The 14,037-nt window shown below is 38.9% G+C and overlaps 1 protein-coding gene across 2 annotated transcripts in view; it reads right to left on the reverse strand.

Moving 5' to 3' along the window:
• KIF21B (kinesin family member 21B) overlaps positions 1–14,037 on the reverse strand; it is a 461,259-nt gene that overhangs the window by 227,003 nt on the left and 220,219 nt on the right. For both annotated transcript variants that reach the window (XM_073561060.1, XM_073561059.1), the window contains exons 13-15: positions 5,019–5,112; positions 4,749–4,937; positions 4,344–4,543 (exon numbers count right to left, since the gene is read on the reverse strand). In XM_073561060.1, coding sequence (XP_073417161.1) covers positions 4,344–4,543; positions 4,749–4,937; positions 5,019–5,112 — 483 coding nt within the window. The remainder of the gene's footprint in view (positions 1–4,343; positions 4,544–4,748; positions 4,938–5,018; positions 5,113–14,037) is intronic.

Here is a 14,037-nt window from a genome sequence, read left to right on the forward strand (position 1 = left end):
ATAGATGCGCCTTTTCTGGGCGGCTGTGCGCTGCTATTGTTAGGCTGTGTGGGGGGCAATATCTATGGTCCCTTATGAGCCTGAGAATACCAGCCCCCAACTGTCTGCTTTAGCTTGGCGTTTTTTAAAATTGTTTATTTCAATAATTTTAAAAACAGTGTGGGGACCCCTCTATTCTTGATAACCAGTCTTGCTAACGCTGACTGGTTGATGGTGGGTAGGGCAGTAAGGAGCTCCAGCATGTATGCAAAGTGAGAGTTGACAATGCTGATGGTGACAATTTTGTGGTAGACAAAACCAAAGAATAAGATGTGTGCCGAGGAGATGATGTCATCAGGAGAGGAAGGTGCTGTTGTTACATGGCACAGGGCAAGAGAGACTAAAAAAGTTTTGGTTTGGTCTGCTCTGGAGCAGGTGATGTCCAATATGCCCCATACACTGTTGGTGGACAAGGTTCAACAACACCTGAAAGGTCTGGTCGCAGTGGTGCCAAGTCTTGAGTGTGTAAGTTCTTTTGTATGTTGCCGCTATATGATTCTTTAGCAGTCCCAGGCTATGCAAGAGTAAAATTTCACATGGACATTCCAGCTCATATAGACAAAGAACTTTGTCTATCCATCAGCACATAAAGTGTCATCACCTGATAAATTTGGAAAAGCAAGACAGCCACCAACCAAAGCAAGCCTCAAGTTGTCTTCCTCTCCTCTTCTCATGCACATCTTTCTGTTAGTCAGGCTGTACTGTCAAGTAATACCTCGTTGGTGTCATCATCACCATTATCGTCATCCACCACTACTTTTTCTCGTACTCACCTTGCTCCTTCACATTAACAATTATCCATTACTGATTGTGTGTTGAAGAAACAGGTATGTACTCCAAGTCATCCGCTAGTTTTATAACTAAAATCTCACCTGGTCAAGTTGCTAGCGGTGCAGTTGGAGCTGTACCACCTTGTGGAGTCGGTTGCCATTCAAAGAAAGATGGCATGCACTCAGATTTGTTGCAAGATATCCTGCTGCCATTATTTCTTACAGAAAGGAATGCCAGCTGTATACTCTTACATGCAAGAGAACGTAGGCCGCTCCCTCGATTTGTCTTTGAGCGCCAAAGTGCAATAAATCATACACACCTGGAGCAGCAACTATTGGCAAATAAAAAACAAGAATTTCATGGCGCACTGGATCTATGTCGACTTTCATGCACTTATGGTGGATGCCAATGATTAATTTGGCCATACAGTCTGCTAGCCTGACTGCTTGCTGTCTATCTTTCACTTTGTTTTTCTGAGCACAGGCAAGCATCTACTTCCTGTCCATAATGTCATGTTTTCTGATGCTGGGGCTGCCGATGCTGTCACTACACTGCCGACATCTCCTTGCCTGACACGTCATGATTCTCTTCCGTGCAGCTTCTACCACTGTAATTGCACAGCTATGCCAGCCTGTCATCTCGTGGCTGCCCACTGTATTTTATAGTGCTATACTACACTGCTGCTGTTGGGGCGACTGTTGGCGACCCTTCCCCCTTAGACATCTTGTTTGACTTTGTAATTCATTAGTCATTGACAATAGTAAAACCTATTTTTTAATTCCTACTTGAGAAGCCATTACTTCTTTCCTTTTAAAAAAGCATCTCTGTTTTTTTTCCCTAAATGAAAGGGATACTTTTTGGATGACTTGTGAAAAGCTATTGCTTCTTTATTTACTAAAGAACAAAGCTTTTCATACTCCACATACAGGGATAATCTAAACCACACCCTGTGTAAAAACACAGCTTCTTCTGTTTGCACAACTTGTATAAAAACTCCAGGAAGGCAAGCATATGCCCCCTAAACTGAATAATTTTTGGACCATTTTTCAATTTAAATTTTAACTAGTCGAAAAACACTGATACCGCAGAGTGTTAAATAAGCTGTTAGCTACCACCTGTTACCAGCTGAAGCCAGATAGGTTGAGATCATTTGGACATTAATAAGGTTATGTTTACATTTAAGAGCTCACAAGGGGTTTAATATGGTTCTTGGAGACCTTTGAGTATTATACAATTATTTTCTGGGCAAATAAAAACTTTTCAGTTTTGAGAAATTTTATTCTCTTGAAAAGCTTTGCTGCACTCTTAGGGTCCCTTTACATTTAGCGATGCACCAGCGATCCCGACAATGATACGACCCGGTCAGGATCGCTGGTGCATCGCTAAATGGTTGTTAGTGAGCTGCTAAACAGACAGATCTGACTAGCGATGCACCTGTCACACCGCAGCGATGATGACATCTTCCGTCTGCGTCCATGCATCGCTAGTCGGCGCCAGCGGGACGCCAATGAGGAAAAAATGGCCCAGGATATTCGAGCGTGACCAGCGATATCCAGTGGGGTTGGCCGGTCACAGGTATGTGTCACACAAATCGAGATCGCTAGTGATATCGTTGGTGCGTCATAAAATCAGTGACGCTTTAGCGCTATCGCTAGCAATCTCGCTATGTGTGAAAGGTCCTTTAGGCCACAAATGAAAGCAGCTTTGCCAGAACTCTGGTGCAAATTGCCTTCAAAAGTTGCAAACTTTATGTGTAACTCTGCGTCCCATCCCATTAGATTAGTTGTGGCATCACACCCTCACTGCTCCCCATCGAGCAGTGAGGGTGTGATGCCACAACTAATCTAATTCATGAATTCTGACTCCAACGCACCTGTCATCAAGACCGGAGTAAAAATTGCAGGTCTCGATAAATTGGTGCCTCAGTTATTGTTGGAAGGCGGCATCACTTGTACTACAGCTGTAATCAGCCATGCACCTATGTGACCATGATACTTAACACACATTTCTTCTATCTGAGAAGTTCTTCTGTAAATGTGGTAGCTTTTCTCTATCATTATTCTGAATCTGTGGTAGCGTTCCTCTCACACATCCCTTTTTACTTTACTTTCATAGTGCAGGGAAAGCAATTAAAGGGAATTTGTCAACTGGTTTTTGTTACCTGATCGCCGTGCAGCATAATGTAGGAAAACAGACCCTGATTCCAACAATGTATCCCTTAGTTGAATGGTTGCAGCATTTATGACACAATCAGATAATTAAGATCTAGGATATAGCAAAGCTGAGAAACCTAACATTGTATATTGACAGTAAGCAGCTCATCAGTGCAGGGGGCGTGGTCGGTCTAACAGGCGCATCAGAGCTAGCGCAGGCAGCAATATTCCCTAATTGTTAAAACCTCCATTATAAGTATAGAACATCACACAACTTAATAAGTGACACATCCCTGAATTCAGTCTTTTAACCCTTACATCATGCTGTCCTCAGATTACACAGCAAAAAATGCTGGCAGATTCCCTATAAAGGGTACCTGTCAGAGCATGTATGCACAGCTGCAGACAAGTAGGTTCTTCTCTGAAATGTAGTTGCCAGGCTCCTGGTGATCGGAGGTCTTTCCCATTTGTGTACATAGGGGAAATGTATCAAACAACTGGATCGGGGCAGAGAGAAGCCACAACAGCGTTTCAGAGAAAAATATCTTTGGCTACAATAGTGCAGCCAGGCTCTGATTTGTGCTGCCCGTAGTTCGCTCAGAATTTATCTAGTGTCACATAGGAATAGCAAACAGCTATCCCTAAATCAAACAAAACTAGCTGGCAAATACAGACTAAGCTGCCGTCTGAGTCTGGTACTTTCTGTTAGCTTTATCAAGATGTTTATACTACTTAGCGTAATCATGTTATCGGATGTCTTAACACCCCTATTGGGTTTTACACTCCAACATGACAAAGAGAGAAATATGTTTGAGATAATTGGGGATCTTCAGTTAGGGTAAGACCAATTTTGTGGTGTATGCTTGGTCAAAAACTGCATGGCCACTGTGATTCTCGAACGCTACTGGTCACATTGACGTGAACAATGTGTTTGGCCTTATCCTATTCAGTGACAGTGTAATTTTTTTTACATTTAAGTGGAAACACCAATTGCAATTAGTTTTATGGGATTTACATTAACTTTTGTACGGGCATAACATTTTGTAATTAAAAATCTAAATGATATGCTTACCCTATCGATTCTCACTTATCCCTGCTCAGTTGACTACTGTTCTCCATATATAATTGCAGGCACTGTCATTTTGCCATTGATGTCACTAGCAATAAGCTGTAACCGTGGCAAATCATAAATTTCTAGTGTTGAAAAAAATTACACAATACTGAGCAAACCTGTATTCAAATGGAATTTGGATGAAAACGTGTTGTACTATATTTTACATTTTTCTGAGTTTTCTATGACATCAAAGAATCATTTTCACTGGATTTCCTTTGTAAGCTCTATATACATTGTAAATAATACCCTCTTGTCCAGGATCCTACCTTGGCTTTTTTCATGTCACTAAGTTCTCCCTGTAGCTTGCGTAACTCTCGCTCATAGCGTGACTGATTCTTGAGAAGACGTGCATGCTCCCTCTGAGCTAACTGTAACTTCTGCAGGTCTCTGTTCATCTCTCGCAATCGCTTCTCATAATCAGCACGGATCTTATTAGCTTTCTCTTCCGTATAGCACTCCATAGAGCCTGTAGGATCAACGGTCTTGATATGTATGTGGCACATAGCAAGCATGGTAGTATGTAATGAAATGGTCAGAAAAGAATGGCTGTGGGTTGTAGTTTAAAATAAACTAAAAGCACGGTACAAAGTTATATATATATATATATGGGTTCCAAGCACTAAAATACCAATGGAGATATGTTGGGTGTTTAAATACGGTGTATCCCATACTAAGCTCCCGAAGCACACGATCCCTCTCCAGTTGGGTGTCTCGAATTCGACTTTGTAGCTGCTGAAGTTTCTCCTCATATTGAAGTTTGAGCGTCTGGAGACGTCGCTGGCTTTGTTCCAGTTCTTCAATTAGGCGCTGCTTAATTTCAATCTCGCAGGTCAGGTCAGCAAGATCCCCTCCTATCGAACCTGAGGCATTTGAAAAAAAAACAATTGTAGCACCTTTATTGGATAGTTATACAAAGTAAGACTACCATAGGTCTTTCTCACCTTTCTCCTCAGGCTCTGAATCAGTCTCCGCATCGCTTTCCCTACTGTCCTCACTTTCTTCATCATCACATTCACTTTCTTCTTGTTCATCTTCCTAAATAACATCAATATATTTTATTACATTCATTTTTTGTAAGTGATAAGCCTATGTTCACGTCTGTGTCTCATGTTAATGGAAAAATGTCAGAAATCAATGGACCCAATTACAGGTCAATGGAATCCTGTGGTATCTGTCCTATGGACACTGCACTGTAGTTTAAATAATAAAAGGAAACCATGATAGAGGTGTGAACAACTCCCTAAGTGTTATAGAGGCAGAAAAAAGCTGGATCCATTAAATGGCATTAATTGTATTAATGACCGGAAAACATCATGATTATATTTTGATGATTTTAAATAAAACTATGATTATCAATAAAAAAATCAGTCCTGGATATCTCTCATTGTATAAATTTTTCTATATATAATTACTTTTGTAATACTGTCGAACATGATAAAAAGCTGGCTACTAAACTAGGCGGCAAATAACCCATACCACCCTTCTCATGTTCAAATTTACCCCCCCACACATTTTCTTTAACTGGTGTTGAGCTCTGTAGGTGGCTGTGAATGAAGTTGCAACTTCGGGTGGCTTCTGCTTGTAAGTCTCTCATTTATTGATATAAATAAGCCCCCCCTAAGAAAAAAAAAAGAAGAGAGGGGGAGAGAGACACCAGGTCTACGCGTTTCGAGCTCACCACTCAATACATGTTTTTAAATTTTTCCTGTTTTTAATGGCTGAAATAAATGAGATATTTTAACTTATTTTTTGCTGCTGATGTTAGATTTATTCCCCTTCACTTATAGTCTTAGGCTATGTGCACACATTACGGATTTGTTGAGTTTCCGCTGCTTTTTTCCCGAGCAGAAATGCTATAAATCTGCAATCACGTATTCAGGGGAATTTGTAGTTATATTCCACCCTGCCGCAAGAAAGGATTCCAGGAGATAGATGTCAAAGATTCACAGTGGTTTATTCAACGCGTTTCGGGGGTCTCATGCCCCCTTCGTCAGGAAATACCACATAGTATGTAGAGGAATCACACGTATATATAGTTGAGACAGGACACTGGGATTCAAAAAAACGAGCGCCAACAGATCAGATGACACAATGTCAAAGTTCATAGTCGCTACAGGGTTAACGGTTCACATGGATTATACCACATAAAAATGTACAATAAAATGATTATTAACTGGTGACATTAATAGTGTCTTTCATTTATAGGAGACAAATTCAGTTTACAGCATTCAAAAAAGAAAAAGATAAAAAAAAAAAAAAAAGAGTGAAAAATGCCGACTTTCACTGAGTGGACAAGAACTCACAATAAAATGAACATTCAAGCGTGGAAGCAGATGCCTTATGCCTTACGCATGGACTAACCGATGGAACAGGAAAACTTGCTTACTTTTGGAAAGTCCAATGAAATCTTTATGTGAAATGTGAAAACTAAATAAAATTGTATTTTATTAGTTTCTATTAAAATAAACTAAAAATAAAATCATGATAATATAATAATTTTTGTGGTAATGTTAAAAAAGTTCCTCCAAATGAGATATATGCCACAAGAATTGTCTGATAAGTATTATACGAAGACATGTAAAAAAATATCTCTATAAATCTACAGCCAACACACTGTATTACCACTATGTAGCAGAGTCAAGGACAATTAACCGTTTCAATTATTTTTAAAAGTTAAAACAAGTCTGGTGGGTAGAAAAAAAAATTTTTTTTTAATCATTCTTTCCAGAGGAGCGGGAGTGAACTACCGCGCAGCGCTCACCATTACAGAAGAAGGTGGGAGCGCATCACTGCACAACGGCGGAGAAGGAGCCGTCACCGCTTGACAGGTTTATTACACTCCAGGATGCGCCACAACAAATTACATGCCTCAGAGATCAAGGAGAAAAAGAGATAAAAAAGGAAGGAAGGTAACCGCAGCATGGGTTACAAACCGCAAAGAGTGTGATCACTCACCTACAAGGAGAATCTTTTTTTTTAAATTACGAATATAATCATAAATGTAAAGATATAAATAAGGTGACAATGGGAAATGAGAGGCTTAATATCCACAAGAGACTCAATAAATACCTATAAATATAAAAAGTCACAAAAGGGGTAGAAGCTTAAAATTACTAAGGAAAAAAAGGATATAATTAGCTATCAAAAAATAATACTTTGACTGCACTATTGGAATAAAAATCTGGCATTTTTCTTTATAAACAAATTGATCATAATTAGTGTTGAGCATTCCGATACCGCAAGTATCGGGTATCGGCCGATACTTGCTGTATCGGAATTCCGATACCGACTTCCGATATTTTTTCAATATCGGAATTCGGCATCGGAATCGGAAGTTCAGTTGATTGACGGCCTGACGTCATCATGATGCGCGGTGTGTGCGCATCATGATGCGCCGTCATTTCGGGCCTTCCGGGGGTCTCTGCCGGCCTGCCGGGGGGCTGTGCCGGCCTGCCGGGGGGCTGTGTGGACTGCCCGGGGTCTCTGCCGGCCTGCCGGGGGGCTGTGCCGGCCTGCCGGTGGTCTGTGCACCCTGTGGGGGTCTGTACCGGCCTGCCGGGGGGCTGTGCTGATGTCCGGGGGTCTGTGCAAGCATCGTCCGATGGGACTACAAGTCCCATCGGGCGATGCCTGCTACCATGACAGTGATTGACACATTAGCCAATGATGGGACAGTAGTAGTCCCATCATCCGGCTAATGTGTTAAATGTTAAAAAAAAAAAAAAAAAAAAATACTACATACATACTACATGCATGCTACATACATACTACATGCTACATACATACTACATATATACTACATACATACTACATACATGCTACATACATACTACATGCATGCTACATACATACTACATGCTACATACATACTACATGCATGCTACATACATACTACATATATACTACATACATGCTACATACATACTGCATGCTACATACATACTACATACATACTACATACATACTACATGCATGCTACATACATACTACATATATACTACATGCATGCTACATACATACTACATGCTACATACATACTACATATATACTACATACATACTACATACATGCTACATACATACTACATGCATGCTACATACATACTACATGCTACATACATACTACATGCATGCTACATACATACTACATATATACTACATACATACTACATACATGCTACATACATACTGCATGCTACATACATACTACATACATACTACATGCATGCTACATACATACTACATATATACTACATGCATGCTACATACATACTACATGCTACATACATACTACATATATACTACATACATACTACATACATGCTACATACATACTGCATGCTACATACATACTACATACATACTACATACATACTACATGCATGCTACATACATACATGCATGCTACATACATACTACATGCATGCTACATGCATGCTACATACATACTACATGCTACATACATACCACATACATACTACATACATACTACATACTACATATATACTACATGCATGCTACATACATACTACATGCTACATACATACCACATACATACTACATACATACTACATACTACATATATACTACATGCATGCTACATACATACTACATGCTACATACATACCACATACATACTACATACATACTACATGCTACATACATACTACATATATACTACATGCATGCTACATACATACTACATGCTACATACATACCACATACATACTACATACATGCTACATATATACTACATGCATGCTACATACATACTACATATATACTACATGCATGCTACATACATACTACATGCTACATGCATGCTACATACATACTACATACATACTACATGCTACATACATACCACATATATACTACATACATACAATACATTCATACAATACATACATAGACATACAGTACATATAACATAGAGTAACATACTTACCAATACTTGTCACATTGTTCCCCGAAGCCATTGTCTTTCCGGAATAAATATTAACATAACAAACCACAAAAATACTCACCCACGATCCGAAGCAGTCCACGAGTGTGTCCCACGACGATCTTGGGTAGAGAACTGCAGCATCAGATGATGCTGCCGTTCTCTACGGGCTGCAGGAATCCAATGACGGAAGGTAGGTATCCTTCCGCACTGTATTCCTCCGCCACTTAAAAAAAAAAAAGTCCCTAGTCTCACTTTATGCCATTGCTGCGTGGGAATTTCCCACACAGCAATGGCATAAAGTGAGACTAGGGACTTTTTTTTTAAGTGGCGGAGGAATACAGTGCGGAAGGATACCTACCTTCCGTCATTGGATTCCTGCAGCCCGTAGAGAACGGCAGCATCATCTGATGCTGCCGTTCTCTACCCAAGATCGTCGTGGGACACACTCGTGGACTGCTTCGGATCGTGGGTGAGTATTTTTGTGGTTTGTTATGTTAATATTTATTCCGGAAAGACAATGGCTTCGGGGAACAATGTGACAAGTATTGGTAAGTATGTTACTCTATGTTATATGTACTGTATGTCTATGTATGTATTGTATGAATGTATTGTATGTATGTAGTATATATGTGGTATGTATGTAGCATGTAGTATGTATGTAGCATGCATGTAGTATGTATGTAGTATATATGTGGTATGTATGTAGCATGCAGTATGTATGTAGCATGCATGTAGTATATATGTAGTATGTATGTTGCATGTAGTATGAATGTAGCATGTATGTAGTATGTAGTATGAATGTAGCATGTATGTAGTATGTATGTAGTATGTATGTAGCATGTAATTTTTTTTTTTTTTTTTTTTTTTTTTACATTTAACACATTAGCCGGATGATGGGACTACTACTGTCCCATCATTGGCTAATGTGTCAATCACTGTCATGGTAGCAGGCATCGCCCGATGGGACTTGTAGTCCCATCGGACGATGCCTGCACAGACCCCCGGAGCCTGCACAGACCACCGGCAGGCCGGCACAGCCCCCCGGCAGGCCGGCACAGCCCCCCGGCAGGCCGGCACAGCCCCCCGGAGCCTGCACAGCCCCCCGGCAGGCCGGCACAGCCCCCCGGCAGGCCGGCACGGCAGGCCGGCACAGCCCCCCGGAGCCTGCACAGACCACCGGCAGGCCGGCACAGACCACCGGAGCCTGCACAGACCCCCTGGCAGGCCGGCACAGCCCCCCGAAAGGCCCGTACAGACCCCAGAGAGGCTGTACAAGGGCAGGAAAGGGTTTTTCTTATTCCGATACCGGAAGTCCCATAGACTTGAATGGGACTTCCGGTATCGGAATCGGCGATACCGATACTTTTTTTAAAGATCGGCCGATACCATCCGATACGATACTTTGAAGTATCGGACGGTATCGCTCAACTCTAATCATAATACAAACATATAAATATATATACAAAAATATAAAGGAATTATAACTATAAATATATACAAGGACACATATTCTTATTCTTATAAAACCATACAAAATGATAATATAAAAATATATTTATAGGAAATATATTCCACAAAAGAGGGCAGTACAATTCAGATAAAACGTCAGTGATTTCACTTAAACCTTGCGGCTTTAGGCTGCCTAATTTATAGATCCAGTAAACTTCCTTTCTATTTAATTTCATGGATCTATTCAGAAGGTGCTTAGGTATATGGTCAATTGGGCTGATTTTCAAGGACCTAAACTCTTTATTATGTACCAAGGTGTAGTGTTTGGATAACCCATGAGTAAGCAAACCTATTTTGATATTGTGGCGATGAGAATTTAGCCTGAGATGTAGGGGTTGCGTGGTTCTCCCCACATACTGCTTACCACATGGACATTCAGTGACATAAATTATAAAATCAGAATTACAGTTCAAAAAGAAGGGAATCATAAATTTTTCTTTTGTGGAAAAAGAGATTATATGATCTGCTTTGTGATTTATATTAGAACAACATAGACAATTTCTCTGGCCACATTTAAAAATCCCCTTAATGGAACTAATGGTATGACTAACACCCAAGCTTGTAAGGGATCTCAGACGGCTAGGGGCTATAAGATCTTTAGTGGTAGGGGCTCTCCGAAATTAATCCCTGGATTTCTGGGGAGAATTTTGCATAAAATAGGATCATTTAATAGAATATGCCAGTTCTTCTGAAGAATTTTACGGATTTCCTTGTGCTCAACAGAAAATTGCGTGATAAAATTAAATGAATAATTATCATTAGACGTGGTTCTCTCTTTGGGTACCAATAATGTGCTCTGATTTAATTTTAAAGAGTTCTTATAGGCATTATTGACCAAATGTGATGGATAATTTTGAGATGAAAATCTTTTCTTTAGTAAATTGGACTGTTCCTTAAAATCAACATCTAATGAACAATTTTTTCTAATACGTTGGAACTGATTACTAGGAATGTTGTTAAGCCATTTATTATAGTGACCGCTACTATAATGGATGTATCCATTGGTATCCACTTTTTAAAAAAAAGTTCTGCTACAAATCTTTTCATTATGAATAAAGAGATTGACATCTAAAAAAAAAAATCAAAAGATTATTAAGGGTCACTGTGAAGGATAAATCCCAGCTGTTGGAATTTATTTCATGAATGAAGGCTTCAGCATTATTGGTAGAATTGTCCCAGATGAGGAATAAGTCATCTATAAATCTTTTATGCAAAATAATATGTTTATGCCAATTATCATTTAAGATAAAAATTTCCTCGAACATCCCCATAAAAAGGTTAGCAAATGTAGGTGCTACCTTCAAACCCATAGCAGTCCCCTTTATCTGATGATAAAATGATTTGTCGAAAGTAAAACAATTATTTTTTAATATAAAATTAATTCCTTTTATGATAAAATCTTTTTGTGTCACAGAGAGCCTACTATCAGATTTCAAAAAGTGATAAAAACAATTAATGCCCACATCATGCGGAATGTTAGAATAAAGTACAGCAACATCCATTGTAATAAAAACATATTGCGGTTTCCAAGTGACTTCTTGCAGTAAATATAACAAGTGAGTTGAGTCCCTGAGATGACTTTTTAAATTAAAGACGTGCGGTAGCATGATCCTATCAACGTAATGAGCCAAGTTCGATGTCAGGGAATTAATACCCGCAATTATCGGTCTGCCCGGGGGGGGGGTTGTAAGGATTTTTATGCACTTTAGGTAAATGGTAAAAAAAATATTAGGGTTCTTAGTAGTTATAAAGTTCTTTTCTTTATTATTAAAAATATTAAAGGAAAGACCCTCATTAATAAGTGCACTATAGGCTTGAATGGAATTAGAGTAATCATTGAATGAGCTTTTAACATAATAATTAGTGTCAGACAGAATTCTGAGGGCTTCATGATGTAATCACACCGATTCTGGATCACAATCCCCCCACCCTTATCAGCCGGTCTGATCACAATATTATCATTTAGCGATAATGCTTTTAATGCTTGTTTCATTGTAAACTAAGATTAAAATTCTTTTTTTTATCAATAAATGGTTTATGTGTAATTTTTTCGAATTCTTTCTGAACAATGTCACTGAAAGTATTAATTTGGTGACTCTTGTCCTCCACAGGATAGAAATTGGATTTAGAGGGAGCCTCAAGGTGAAAAGGTTCTAGAGAATCATGAGCATTTTCTTCAGCATCTGGAACGTTATTTTCATGGTTTTTGAAAAATGTCTTTTAGGGTGAGTTTCCTAATAAAAATCTGCAAATCCAAAAATAAATCAAAGTCCTTAGATTTGTTGTTGGGACAGAACGATAATCCCTTGGAAAGAAGGGTTTTCTCATCATTGGTCAAAACATATTCCGATAAATTAAAGATATTTGAAGTAACACCCTCATCATTAGTTACTATGGTAGCATTCTTCCTCGCTTTATTTCTCCCACCTCTTGTTCCTCTGTAACACTTTTTCTTTTTACGTTTTTTGGCAGAAAGAATTGATTTAATTGGGTGCTCTTTAGGGCACGGGGTAAAAAAGGAACAGTACCATTATTTGAAGCATTGGAATTATCCAGTAAAATTGTATTTCCAGTTTTGGAAGCTATGATGACGTCTTTTTTGGCAATACTGGGGTTGTCAGATATACCAGTATTGGAGGGTTGTGAGGGTATGAGCATGCTGGGTGTTGTATCATGTACCGATAAATCCAGTAATGAGATAGGGAAAGGGGGAGAAGAATCAGGGAAAGAGTTACTACATTTATTTTACAGCTTGAAAATGATACTATAATAAGAAAATCAAAAAAACTGCAAAGGGACAGGGAAAACTACAAATCCAGGTGCGATCCTGGAGTGTAATAAACCTGTCAAGCGGTGACGGCTCCTTCTCCGCCGTTGTGCAGTGATGCGCTCCCACCTTCTTCTGTAATGGTGAGAGCTGCCCGGTAGTTCACTCCCGCTCCTCTGGAAAGAATGATTTAAAAAATTTTTTTTTTCTATCCACCAGACTTGTTTTAACTTTTAGGATAATTGAAACGGTTAATTATCCTTGACTCTGCTACATAGCGGTAATACAGTGTGTCGGCTGTAGATTTATAGAGATATTTTTTTACATGTCTTCGTATAATACTTATCAGACAATTCTTATGGCATATATCTCATTTGGAGGAACTTTTTTAACATTACCACACAAATTATTATATTATCATGATTTTATTTTAAGTTTATTTTAATAGAAACTAATAAAATACAATTTTATTTATTTTTCACATTTAATATAAAGATTTCATTGGACTTTCCAAAAATAAGGAAGTTTTCCTGTTCCATCGGTTAGTCCAAGTGTAAGGCATCTGCTTCCTCGCTTGAATGTTCATTTTATTGTGAGTTTTTGTCCACTCAGTGAAAGTCGGCATTTTTCACTCTTTTTTTTTTTTTTTATCTTTTTCTTTTTTGAATGCTGTAAACTGAATTTGTCTCCTATAAATGAAAGACACTATTAGTGTCACCAGTTAATAATCGTTTTAT

This window comes from Dendrobates tinctorius, unplaced genomic scaffold (genome assembly GCF_039654945.1).
Source record: "Dendrobates tinctorius isolate UK_male_01 unplaced genomic scaffold, ASM3965494v1 ptg000312l, whole genome shotgun sequence".
Taxonomy (NCBI): domain Eukaryota; kingdom Metazoa; phylum Chordata; class Amphibia; order Anura; family Dendrobatidae; genus Dendrobates; species Dendrobates tinctorius.